This window comes from Mastigoproctus giganteus, chromosome 11 (genome assembly GCF_048544385.1).
Source record: "Mastigoproctus giganteus isolate SK-2022 chromosome 11, ASM4854438v1, whole genome shotgun sequence".
Classification (NCBI taxonomy): domain Eukaryota; kingdom Metazoa; phylum Arthropoda; class Arachnida; order Uropygi; family Thelyphonidae; genus Mastigoproctus; species Mastigoproctus giganteus.
Window position 1 is genome coordinate 138,419,909 of NC_143585.1, and position 14,216 is coordinate 138,434,124.

Genomic DNA, 14,216 nt, shown 5'->3' on the forward strand with positions numbered 1-14,216 from the left:
GTTTTGCGAATTACAGTGTCTGGAGACTAGGCACCAGTGAGGTGATCTGATAGAGGTGTACAAAGCCTTGAATGGTTTGAGCATGCTCAATGCTGATGGGATTCTTCCTCTTGCTCAGAATAATCACCTGAGAGGGCATAAGTTCAAATTGAGGAAAGACAGATGTAGGAGAGATGTGCGGAAATTTTCCTTTAGCCAGCGGGTGGTTGGCAGGTGGAACAGACTTCCATCCCTTGTCGTGGAAGTTGATAGCCTAAATAAGTTTAAGGCTCAGCTGGACAGGTATTTCGAACGAACAGAGGGGTGAAGTGGAAGTGGTTATTTTTTATTTATTTATTTTACTTTATTTTTTTTTTTAGCTGATGCTGCATAAGCTTGTTTTCTTGCATCAAATGCCTCTACTAATGCTAATGCTAATGATCAGAATTGCTTTGTAATCAAGGTTATTTTTTGCACAATATCTTTCCACTGCGGGACAGAAGAACTCAGCATACCAATGAAAAAACGCTTTGAAGCCTGGCATGTTTTTTCTTCTTTCAATATGAAACTTCTTTTAGGCATTCGTTTCCAAACAAGACCTGTTTCATCTATGTTAAAAACTCATTGAGCAGCATAACACCCCTCTTCAATAATTTTAACAAGTTCTTTTTTTGAAAGTTTCGGCTCCTTCTTGATCTGCACTTGCAGCTTTTCCCTGTATTGTTATATTGTGTAGGTTATAGCGCTATTTAAATCTATCAAACCAGCTCTTACTAGCGTTAAATGATTCCACATTTTTTTTGGGGTGAGCTTTCTTCAAATCTTTATATAGGCTCTTCACTTTTTCTTTAATAATAATTGAACTTAACAGAATTCTGCACTGAATATTATCTTCAATAAAATGATTTAGAAGTTTCTCCATTTCAATCATAACAGCCGGCCTAGCCCTAGTCAATTTAGTTGCCTGCAGGGTAACAGCTGTTTTCCCAGCTGCTAAAATTGATTCTTTATTTTCTATAATTGTTCTTACAGTTGAATCTGCCAGTCCTAAATTATTGCACACATCCACTTGTCGTTGACCAGAATCGACTCTCTTCAAAATGTCTAATTTAATTTTTAAACTCAATGTTTTTCTTACCTTTCCAGTCTTTGTTGCTTTTTCATTCTTATCCGCCATAACTCTGAAAATGTAACTGTGTTGCACTGATTGTGATACGATGTTCGAATACAGTAAACTGTCCATATGTCTAACACCGTATGTACAGAATAATGACTAGAATCCCTCTGGAAACTGAGCTGAAGACAGTAACAGCTAGTGTTCTATTTATCTGAAAAGTTCAATTTTACTTTGCGGTAAAATCAAACAGTTGTACTGTAATCCTTTATTGCACGAAAAGTATTGTAATCAATTATGGTGTGAGTTTTGGAGAATGTTTTCTGCTTCAAATGGATGGAAAGTACAGGGTTGTTAAAATTAAAGTATCCCTATGTAGAGGGCTCTGGAGCAAATTTTAAGGCTTGTACTGAAGAGAAATTTTGACAACAGATACAATAAAGAATGCGCTCGCCATTTATTGGGAAAAAAAAAATTAGTTACAAAATTTGTCACTATACGGTGCTGTAGCACAAATCACTTGAACAGCACTACAATTGTTCAAAGCAGAAGTGGGCTTCATCACTCCAAAGGATGTTTTATGGCCAAGTGATATCCACTGTCATTCACGCTAGAAACTCCATTTGGTCAAAATGGAGTTTCCATTCAAAAAACAGCATTTCCTACAGCAGAACGTAACGTGCCAACTGGAATAGCCAGCACATGACATCTAATGCTGTCCTTCAGATCTGCCAGAGTTTGATATCCTTCCCGATACACCTGGTTCTTCTAAAACCCCACAACCAGAAGTCGCATGGGGTGAGGTCCGGTGATCGGGGTGGCCAAGATGTCTGGAAACAACAGCTGATGACCCGTTCTTCTGTAAAGTGTTGCCTTAGCAATCTTTGGACACAATGGGTAGGTTTGATTTAGCTAAACCTTTAAGAGCCCTTGAATTTTCCGAATGGTAAAACTAAAAGGGGTTTTAATTTAAAATCCCCTGCAGCATTACCATCCAACAACAAAGTCAATCGATCTTGGATGTGGGGTGGCGCACCATCTTGCATGAATATGGAATCCTGAAGGCACCCACATTGTTGCAGCTCTGGTATTGTGAAATTTGCCAACATTTCATGATATTGCTGTTTGGTGACAGAACAGGTGTGAAGTCCAGTCGGTGTTACCCGTTCAAAAAAATATGGCCCAATCATGAATGTGGATGTAAATCCACAACACACTTCACTTTTGGAGAATGCAATGGGATCTCTTGGATAACTCGAGGGTTTTCTGTTACCCAAATGCAACAGTTGTGCGTATTCACTTGTCCATTTAAGCAGAAGTGGGCTTCATCACTCCAAAGGATGTTCCATGGCCAAGTGATATCCACTGTCATTCACGCCAGAAACTGAAGTCACTGTATGGCACATAACTATCTTAGTTATGCTTATAATCGTAAGTTATTGCCACAGCGCCACTATTCAGCTCTACTGTACTGTATAAAGGCAAAGCAGTCTCTTCAAAATCATACAGTAGATGTTTGTTTGCTTGCAATGCCAACAACGTTGCAGGAAAAGGTGTATTAGTGAAGCTGTACTATCAGAACAGCAACAATACAGCTGTGGCTATCAGAGAATTCCAGCATCAGAAGCGCAAAAGGCGTGGACCTATGACTGTTTGTGCTGTCCGCAAAATGGTTGCAAAACTTGAAGCAACAGGACATCTTGGTGTTCAACCAGGTAGAGATCAAAAACGAGTGGACTCCTCTCATGTTGAAGATGTGGCTATGGCTGTCGTGGATTTATCAAGTCAATCTCCATGTGGCAGCGCAAGTGTGCCAGCATGTCTACTTCCCAAGAAACAGCTGGACACTTGCGCTACCACATGGGGAATTAGAATTGATAAATCCACAACAGCCATAGCCAAATCTTCAACACGAGAGGAGTCCACTCGTTTTCGACCTCTACCTGGTTGAATGCCAAGATGTCCTGTTGTTTCAAGTTTCGCAATAACTTTGCGGACAGCACAAACAGTCATAGGTCCACGGCTTATGCGCTTCTGATGCCAGATTATGCAAATAACTTACGTTATTTGCATAATCGTAACTAAGATAGTTACATGCCATACAGTGACAAATTTTGTAACTAATTTTCCCCCAATAAATGGTGAACGCATTCTTTATTGTACCTGTTGTTCAAATTTCTCTTCAGTATGAGCCTTAGAACTCACTCCAGGGTCCTCTACATAGGGATACTTTAATTTTAGCAATCCTGTACTTATCAATATTCTATCTCAAAATAATGTCAAGTGGCATGAAGACAGTAACAATAAGTGTTTTATTCTGAGAAGTCCCATACAGGGAAGTTATCCTTTATGTTACTGAAAGTAATTTGTTAAGGCGGGGGAATGTAAATTGCTTCTAACAAATGTATCTGCCAATATTCCCAAAGGGGATAATATCAAGGCAATGCAGCTTAGAAGACAGAATGGAGTATATATGGCCATTTGGACAGTAAAACAAACAAATTTTCTGTACTTAGGGATGACCACATGGTCAGAGGAGTTCAGAAGATAAGAGAATACAAGAAATAGCACTCATGAGGTTGACTGTGTGAAATAACCTTTTAGCAAGTTATAGTTCCCACAGTAAAACAAAAGAAGAGATAGGAGAGAAGAGAGATCTAATTTTCAATAGGGTATATCTTTCTATTATAGGTCAGAACAGGAAATGCAGACTTTGTAACAGCATTTTTAACCACACTGGATGATGAATTTTTTCAGCTTGTGTACTAAAAAAGAATTTCTCCCTTGAAACTTTGTGATAACATCAAATCCACACAAAAAAAAATAGAGCATACTGAAAGTTTCAATTTTGTACATAGAGTAGAAATTATAAAAATAATTAGTTAATTTCACAGTGGCTATTTTCTCCTTTTGCCAAAAAAAAAAAAAAAAAGGCTTAAAAACAGACTCTATCGAAGCCGGGTTTGCCAAAAATTCAATCTGTACGCTAGTAAAATAGCGTTATAATGAGTTGTGACAGCATTATAGTGAGATACGGGTAACAATATAAGAACAGTGTTATAGCGAATTAGAGTAAAGCGAACCACGTTATAACGAGGGCCTGCTGTATTATGATAATTTACAGTGGACAATAAGCAATTAAACTGGTTGGAAGAAATTGAAAGAAATTTTAACCACAAATTTATTATTCAGTGAATATTAATATGTATATTAAGTAAATATAAAATATTACAGAGAATTAGAATTGTATATCTCTGTGATACAATATTAAAGTTACACACACACACACACACACACACACACACACACACACACACACACACACACACACACACACACACACACACACTCGGCATGAAATTTTGAAGATGTTACCAAAGGTCAACCATCAAAGTGAAAGGAAAGACACCAATATGCAGGCTCGCTGTTTCTGTAGTACAGATTTTTAAATATAGATGCCTTGGATATAGGTAAACATCTAGACATCTCTCTCTTCCACTGCATTCTCCTAAAGGTGAAGTTGAGGCAAATTGTTTACAGCTTGTAAAACTCACCAACATTTTCTATCGGTATTGTAGATTGCCTGTTTGTTTTTTTTATCAGAAAATATTCACTTTGTTCAAACTTCAGTGTTAATGCCTTCAAAAATTGAGTAAGGACTTTAATTTCCTTCAACCTTTGTTCTTTTCTATAGGTTTGGAAGTGTTCTGAAGAAATTTGCACTTTTCAAATGTAAATGTCATCATATTTACATTTGAAAAGTGTTTAAACTTAATTTATGTTTGCACTTTTAATATATTCTTTACATAATTATATATATGACAAAATACCAATAAATAAGAAAAAAAAAACCTCCATTTAATAATAAAAAATTATTATGGACTTACCTTCTTAGAAAATATGTGCTGTAGAGAGAAACCTACTGTAGCCAACAAGGCACTTATAAGCCCAACCATATTAAAAGATATCTCTGTCATAGTTGCTATTAAAACTCCAACTATTATAGGTACAAGAGATATATAAACCTACAAATCAAAAATATACCAAAATATATTAATTCTTCAGAGGAGATAAATCTGATGACAATAATACCCAAGTTAACACCAAAAAAGTGTTACAATTACACTTATTGAAATATAGAGTTATTATTATAGCTTTAAGGTTTATAAAGCCTACATTTTAACTAAAAGGTTTTAATATAATCATCAAGGCTGGGCCCATTAATTTAAGACAAAGTAATCAGATTCTTTAAATCTAAGAAAAAAAATCTTAAGTGTTATACCATTAAAATTTTTCTGAGATAAGTTTGTTTCTTTTTATCCCATTTTGTTTCATTTGCAACTACAAGAATGGCATACTCTGCATTTAAGTTGGGGAAAGGGTCACGTTAAGTTTCGGCACATCTGGTTATGTTTTAAAACAGAAATTCATCAGAAAATTGTTTAATATACTGATGTCATGCCACATTACATCCAAAGGCAGAAAAATTCTTCTACTCCCTTTTGTTCTAATACAAATGGAAGACTCATTCAGCAACAGCTAAATTGTATCAAAAAAAGTTTTGAAACGACAAAGAATAACCAACAAATTAGTGTTTTGATACAAAATATAGTTCATACAATGTTTTGATACAACAAAAATCTGCTAAAAATTAGCATTCCGAGCATTATCTGAAAATTTTTCCAGAAACTCCTTTGTAGCAGACCGTGTATACTTATTTTGTCTAGGGTACATGTATGGAACTTTTACTGTTGTTTTCATTTTGCTCAAGTTTTACCCTTTACGTCAATGAGAAATTATGGGAGTGAAGTTGAAAAAAATGTAATTAATGATGTTGAAATTTCACATGTTTATTTAATGAAAAAACTTTTGAGCCTACAGGCCAGTAAGTCTCCTGGGGTTGATGGCATATACCCTAAAATCTTAAGAGAGGTGGCAAGGAGTGCATTGAACCACTGAAACTAATTATGCAAGCATCACTGGACTTGGGAGTGATTCCACTGGATTGAAAAAGTGCCAATGTGCCTTCAATACATAAAGGCGGTTCTAAGAGTGAAGTGGGAAATTATCGGCTGGTTAGCCTAACTTCAGTAGTAGGGAAAATCATGGAGACAATGATCAAAATTGGAATTCAGGATCATTTAGATAGAAATGGAATTCTGAAGGATACTCAGCATGGTTTTGTAAAGGGAAAATCATGTTTAACTAATCTGGTTAGCTATTTTGACAGGGTCACTAAAGAGCTGGACTTTGGGAATAATTTTGACATTGTTTATTTGGATTTCAGCAAAGCATTTGACTCAGTCCCACATGAGTAGTTACTTTATAAGCTGGAACAGGTTGGAATCACAGAGAAAATCCTTAGATGGATAGCTGGATGGCTTCAGGGCAGGAGGCAGAGGGTTGTGATAAATGGTTATTCCTCAGATTGGATTGATGTAAGAAGCAGAGTTCCCAAAGGATCAGTATTAGGACAACTGCTGTTTTTGATTTTCATAAATTACATCGATGAAGGGATAGAGGGCATGATGTCTAAATTTGCAGATGATGTAAAGATTGGTAGAGTTGTTAATGATCATTGCCAAGCAGAGCTTCTTCAGAATGACCTAGATAGACTTCACGGATGGTCAGAAAAATGGCAGCTATGCTTTAATCCAGCAAAGTGTAAGGTATTGCACTTGGGGAACAGTAACCCCCAAAATAACTTATAAACTTGGCAGAGTTAAACTTAAGGTGGTAGTGGAGGAAAGGGACTTGGGTGTTACGATATGGTCAGACTTTAAGTTCTCTGAGCATTGTAGACAGGTAGCAAGGAAGGCCCATGGTGTCCTATCGATGATGTATTGAACAATTGCTAGTAGAGATGAGGACGTTGTTATCTCATTGTATAAGGCTAGTGTGTTAGACCACACTTGGAATACTGTATCCAGGTATGGAGACCGCACCTAAAGAAAGACTGTGCTTCTTGAAAGGGTCCAGAGACGGGTAACTCAGCTGGTGAGATTGGCAAAAGGGCATTCATAGTAGGAAAGACTGACTATGTGGGTTGAGAGCTTGGAAACTAGGCACCTTGGAGGAGACTTGATTGAGGTGTTTAAGGCTCTGAGAGGCATAAGCAAAATGAATAAAGCCGAAATTTTCATGGTTATAAATGATTCTAGAACTAGAGGCCATAATTTCAAGTTACGGGGGGGGGGGGAGATGTTTAGGCTGGATTGCAGGAAGCTTTATTTTAGCCAGAGAGTTATAAATTACTGGAATAAGTTACCTACATGGGTGGTAGAGGCTGACAGTCTGGGGAAATTCAAAGGTCAGCTGGATAATTACCTATGGGAGAAGGGAAACACGTAGGTTGTCCTTTTCCTTTTCTCTTATTTATTAATTATTATTATTTTTTATTTTCTTCTTATTTTATTTTATTTATTTTCTTTGTTATTTTATTATTATTATTATTTATTTTTCTATTACTATTATTATTATATATACAGGGTGTCTCAAAAATATTGGTACAAACGTTCAGGGGAGGTAGGTAACATCTAAAGGAATGTCAATTGCATAGGAACCCACAACCGGAAAAGTCACGGGAAAGTAGTAGCAGAGGCACAAGAGCAGAAATGACACAAGACAGTAATTAGTGGCAAACATTTGACATAATATTAACAATGGAGTACGAGATGGATGCATTTCAGGATGTTACAACAGATGCTCGAAGGTTCCACCATGAGACGTGATGCATGCGTGGCACCGACGCAGCATGGATTGGCAGACACGGTAGAACACACCTGGAGTTTCTTTGACAGTAGCAGCAGCACAGACGAGTCTCCCCACGAGATCCATTTCCGTCTCCACAGGCGATTCATACACAATAGATTTGAGGGCCCCCACAGAAAGAAATCAAGGCTCGATAAATCAGGTGAGCGTGGGGGCCAGGCAACAGGTCTACCACGGCCAATCCATCGACGCCCAAAACGCCTGTTCAAATGGTCACGAACACACCTTCCATAATGGGCAGGCGCCCCGTCATGTTGAAACCAAATGTTCTCTCACATTTGCTGGAACATTGTCAAGTAACCCTGGTAGAACTTGTTCAAGACAGATCCAATATTTAGCGGAGCTCATGCGGGATGGTAACAGGTATGGGCCGACTAAGCAGTCACCGACCATACCTGCCCACACATTTATTGCGAAGCAATGTTGTGGCGCATGGGGTGCACACCGTGTGGGTTGCCGTGAGCCCACATATGAGCATTGTGCTGATCGATTAAGCCTTCCCGAGTGAAATAAGCCTCAACCGTGAACAAAACATAGGCTGGAAAATTCAAGTCTTGAACACTTTCTTGGAGAAACCACTGCGCAAAAGCCACACATGCAGGATGATCTTGGGGGGAGCAGTAACTGAACCCTTTGGAGATGAAAGGGATGTAAGGAATCGTCGTGCCAGACCCACTGTACACTGCAACAAGACACTCCTAAGGCAGAGGCAACAGCACGTGTGCTAGTAGTAGGATTATTCTGGACGGCATTCAACACACTTTCTTCCATGGCGGGAGTTTGCATTGAATGTGGTCTGCCTGCACTACTCCTGTTACCTCTAAATGACCCATAACTGCACAAATTTTGATGCATACGCGCAAATAAATGGTGGTCCGGTACATGTCTGTCTGTCTGTCTGGGAAGCGTTCTCAATAAATTCGTTGAGTGGCTCGTCCATTGTCCTCTGCTAATCCATACACTAGATGCATGTCTGCCAGATCACAGTTCTTATATCGATGCATGCTCTTCGTGTGGCGACTACCGCGCCATCTACTGATTTACAGTGACGTTTCTGGTTATGGGTTCCTATGCGATTCACATTCCTTTAGATGTTACCTATATTCCCCTAAACGTTTGTACCAATATTTTTGAGACACCCTGTATATACTTTTTTTGGCTGGTGCAGCATAAGACACAGGCTTTCTTGCACCATGCTAATACTAACTTCAGTATAATATTTTTGAAGAGTAACTCTCAGCATGTGGGGCCCACTGAGCATTTTCTGGATTGGGATTTGTTGCATTTCTCAATTTTTTTTTTTCTTCCTAATAACAGCTTATTAGGGAACCATATATTATGTAAGCCAACCATGTGGTAGGATCAACAATGAAGTTGTTGGTTGTTGACAGATTAAAAAAAAAAAAGACAAAGAGGCAGTTAATATTTATATACACAGTATATGTTAAGTTAAAATTTAAATTTAACATGCACAGTGGATGCAATTTGTTGTGATCACTTTGGAACACAGCTTAAAAGATAACAATAACTGAGGAAACAAAAATGCAGGTGTTCAGCATTCTTTATTAATGCTAAGTGGAACTATGTATATTAAAAGGTGGAACTGTGTACATAAAGAAAATATTAAAATCAAGTAGCATTAGCAAGGGCACATGATGCAAGAAAGCAGGCTTATATAGCATTAGACAAAAAAAAAAAAAACACACAAACCCTTCCCATTTCACCCATCCACTCACTCCAAATGTTTGTCTAGTTCTTTCTTGAATCTGTTTAAGCTATTAACTTCTACGACAGATGGAAGTTTGTTCCAGCAATCAACCACCCGCTGGCTAAAGGCAAACTTCTGCACATCAATTCTACAACTGTCTTTCCTCAATTTGAATTTATGCCTTCTCAGGTGATTATTCTGAGCAAGAGGAAGCATTCCATCAGCACTGAGCATGCTCAAACCATTCAAGGCTTTATACACCTCAATCAGATCACCTGGCAGGTGCCTAGTATCCAGACACTGTAATATGCAAAACTTAAGCCTTTCTTTGTAAGAACAACCTTTGTTCCATTCGCTAATCTTGTTGCCCTTCTCTGTACTTGTTCCAACAGCTCTACATCCTTCTTAAAATGAGGCCTCCAGACCTGTATACAGTACTCAAGGTGTGGTCTGACCACTGCCTTATACAAGGGATAATCCTCTCCTTATCCCTGCTAGAAAAATTCCTGTATATCATTGACAAGACACCATGAGTTACTCTTGCAGACCGTCTGCACTGCTCAGAAAACTTCATATCCCATGCTATGTCTGAATAACTGAAGTCTTGTCTAGATGATCCTGCAATGCTTCTTTAACCATCATTAATTTTTCCTGCTAGAAAAATTCCTGTATATCATTGACAAGACACCATGAGTTACTCTTGCAGACCGTCTGCACTGCTCGGAAAACTTCATATCCCATGCTGTGTCTGAGCTATAACTGAAGTCTTGTCTAGATGATCCTGCAATGCTTCTTTAACCATCATTAATTTTCCTGGAACAGAAGTTAAACTAACAGGTATGTTATTACCTGTCTCCCTTTGATCCTCCTTTGTGGATTGGGGTACATTTGCATATCTCCAGTTCATGGCTACCTCCCCTGAGTCCAAGGAAGCTCTCATAATTATGGCTAAGGGTTTGCTTACTTCCTTGGCTGCCTCCTTTAATATAGCGTATTTCCCCATATATAAGATGCACCCTTTTTCGAAAAATTTGTGGTCTAAAAACTGGGTGCGTCTTATACAGTGGTTGTAGATTTTTTACTTGCATTTCCCGTTTTTTCACGCTTGTTGTCTTTGCACTCATTGTTTCGCACTTGTTACCAGTATATTAGGTTACGTTTTGCCACGTTCTGCCCAGAAATGGCTAAGAAAAGATTTTCGTACAGTGATGAATTCAAGTTAAAAGTTATCCAGTTTGCAAAAGTGAATGGAAATTATGCTGCTGAACATAAGTTTGGTCCTCCTCCAACTGAGAAAACAATCCGAGACTGGCTACGGGAAGAAGAAACCCTACTGAAAACGCCACGGCAGAAGAAGGCCATGAGAGGCAAGTCAGCAAAACGGCCTGATTTAGAGAGGGAATTGAAGAGCAAAGGGCAATTGGAATTCTTGTGTCCTCAAAGATGGCTCAGCATGAGGCAAGAAGAATTGCTGATGAAAAAGAAGTTACTGATTTCAAAGGAGGACACAATTGATGCTTTAGGTTCATGAAACGGAATGGCATGTGTACATGCGCCAGACTTGCCCAAAAGATGCCTGAAAGCTATGAGCGGAAGGTCCTTGAATTTCATCGTTTTGTCATTCAGTCGGAAGACATCAGTTGGGACAGATTGCAAATATGGACGAAGTCCCCCCTTCAATTTGATGTCCCAAGTAACAGGACTGTTGATAAGAAGGGGGTGAAAACTGTAACTGTGAAGACAAGTGGACATGAAAAGAGCCATTATACAGTTGTTCTAGCTTGTTGTGCCGACAGAACCAAGCTGCCTCCTATGCTGATTTTCAAATGCAAAACAATGCCAAAAAGAAGACATTCCTCGAGGAATGATTGTCCACGTTCATGACAAGGGTTGGATGGATCAGGATGGGATGAAGATCTGGTTTGAGAAAGTTTGGAGCAAGAGACCAGGTAGGCTCTTATGCAAACCTGCCCTATTGGTGCTTGATCAGTTCAGGGCACACATAACAAAAAACACAAAGAAGATTGCTGCAGAGCAGAAAACAAAACTTGCCATCATACCTGTAGGCTTGACATCCCAGCTCCAACCACTTGATGTCAGCATTAACAAACCCTTCAAAGCTGCCATGAGAGACGAATGGAACTAATGGATGAAGTCTTCTGGGGACAATTTGACACCAGCAGGAAGAATGAAGAAACCAACTATAGGAGAAGTTTGTACCTGGGTGAAAAGATCCTGGGATAATATCAAGATTGAGATCGTTGTCAAGTCATTTAAGAAGTGTGGCATTTCAAATGCCACAGATGGAACTGAGGACAAGGCAATATATGAAGACAGTGATTCTTCATCAGACACAGATGAGGACAAGCTAATGGATGGGAGTTTTAACAGTGATGAGGAGTTATATGAATTTTATGATGAATAAAATATCAGTCCAGTAACTTTACGTAATAAATTTTTTTTCAAATTTCAGGCCCCAAAATTAAGGTGCATCTTATACATGGGGAAATAGGTAACTGGATAGATTCCATCCACCCCAGGTGCCTTTCTTGTGTTTATCTTCAATAATTTCTCCTCCACTTTACTCTCAGTTATTACATTATTATCTAGCTTACTGCAGGAGTTTAATACACTTCTGGCATTCCCCTCTCTGAATAACTCCTCATATGTGAATGTAGATGCAAAATATTTAGTTTGTTTGTTAGCTACCTGTGCAGGATCAACAACAGTTGAAACATCGATATCAAGTGGGCCAATCTGATTCATCCCCTTCCTTCTAGAGTTTACATAAGTAAAGAACTCTTTGCTGTTTTTCTTTGCATCCTTTGCCAAAGATTTCTCGTAATCTGCCTTTGCCTGCCTAACCTCCTTTGTGACTTGGTCACAGACCAGCTTATATCTATCATAGGCTTCTGTGTCAACTGTTAATTTATATGTATCCCATGCAATTTTCTTCTCTGTCACATGTCTAATTAGTTCATCTGGCATCCATTTAGGTCTAAATCTTGAACAATATTTCTTTGTTTGTATGAAAAGCCTAGTAGCTTCCAAGATTAATTCTTTGAATGCTTCCCATTTTGAATTTGCTGTTGGTAACATCATCAGTTAGTCGCACTGTATAGAATTTAAATACTGTCTCACACCACCAGAGTCACCTTTACGAAAGCAAAAACCCCTTCCCTTTACCCTTGATGGTAGTTACCTCTTTGAGTAAATCCCACTTCAGCACACTGTGATCACTGCCACCTAGTGGTTCCTTTATCTGCAAATCCTTAATGCATGAAGAATCATTACTGATAATCAGATCAAGAGTATTACTCCCTCTAGTTGCCTTCTGAACATGCTGCTGTACAAAACAATCATCCAATAAATCCACAAAAGCCTTGCTAGTGTGTGAGTGACCAACCCACAAATTCCAGTCAATACCTGGGAAATTAAAATCCCCCATTATAAGACACTCTAATTTACTAACCCACTCTATTTCTCTGCACAATTGCTCATCATACTCATCAGATTCGTTAGGCCTATAACATACACCTACTCTCATTTTTGCTTTCGCAGTGCTTATGTCACACCAAACTGACTAAACATTGCATTGTCCACCAACAGCAATTAGATGCACTTTCTTAGATTTTGTGCGTTTCTTAACTAACATCATAACCCCTCCTCCCTTCCTGTCCTGTCTATCCTTTCTGTACACATTGTACTCCCCAAATTCCAGTTCTGCACTGCTTATGTCTGTGCGACACCATGTCTCTGGTATCTCAACAATATCTGCCTTTGATGTCTCGACTAGCACTTCAAGCTCATCAAATTTATTAACTATACTCCTAGCATTGGTGTAAATGCAAGTATACATGCATCTGTTTCTACTCTTAGTTACCCTAACACAGCCCATGTATTTACTTGCTCCACTATGACTCCCAGCAGTCCTGGAAATTCCCACTGCCTTGCTTTCCAGGCTGCTGCTCAATTGCATTTCAATAGAAGTAGGCAAAAATCACTTTTACCTCTGCCAGCAGCTACTGTTAATCTATTAGTCTGTGTATCCTCCCAAGCTAGCAATTTTCCGACCCACCTAACTCTGCCTCGATAGCATCAGCAAATATTCTTGCTCCCTTTCTATTTAAGTGTATCCCATCCTGGTAGAAGCCGTCTCTCCTGTTAACAAGCACAGACCAGGCTGAGTAAAATTCTACCCATTGAGCCTTGCACAATCTCTCCAGCCACTATTTCTTTGAGAAAGTCAGCAATAAAAATGAAAGTATTAACATTCTTGGAGATCGATACAAATTATTAAAAATAAATAAAGACAATATTAAAATCAACAATTACAAATGAGTTAATGCTCTACTGTAAAACAATCAGATTGGTAGTAATGCCACTGACAACCACGTAAAATGTAATAAGCAAAAGCAGTAACTAGACATGCAACGTGTTGGAATTCAAGAACAAATCAGTGTGTTAAGATGGTTTATGTATGTGCACTTCCACTGCACATACATAAACCATGATAAGGAAAAACAGTGATAACAAAAACCAAAATGCTGACTATTAAATGTTTTTTACATGTATTTGGGACTTTATGACATCAGAGCATACAATAGCGTACCTTGAGTGCTGATTTGGTGGCAAGAAATTATT

The 14,216-nt window shown here is 38.6% G+C and overlaps 1 protein-coding gene across 1 annotated transcript in view; it reads right to left on the minus strand.

The window, feature by feature from the left end:
• The window catches only part of LOC150078468 (solute carrier family 35 member E1 homolog), a 77,834-nt gene that overhangs the window by 27,595 nt on the left and 36,023 nt on the right, over nt 1-14,216 (minus strand). The window contains exon 3 of the mRNA XM_090384578.1: nt 4,981-5,118. Within this exon, the coding sequence (XP_090240704.1) occupies nt 4,981-5,118 (138 nt within the window). The remainder of the gene's footprint in view (nt 1-4,980; nt 5,119-14,216) is intronic.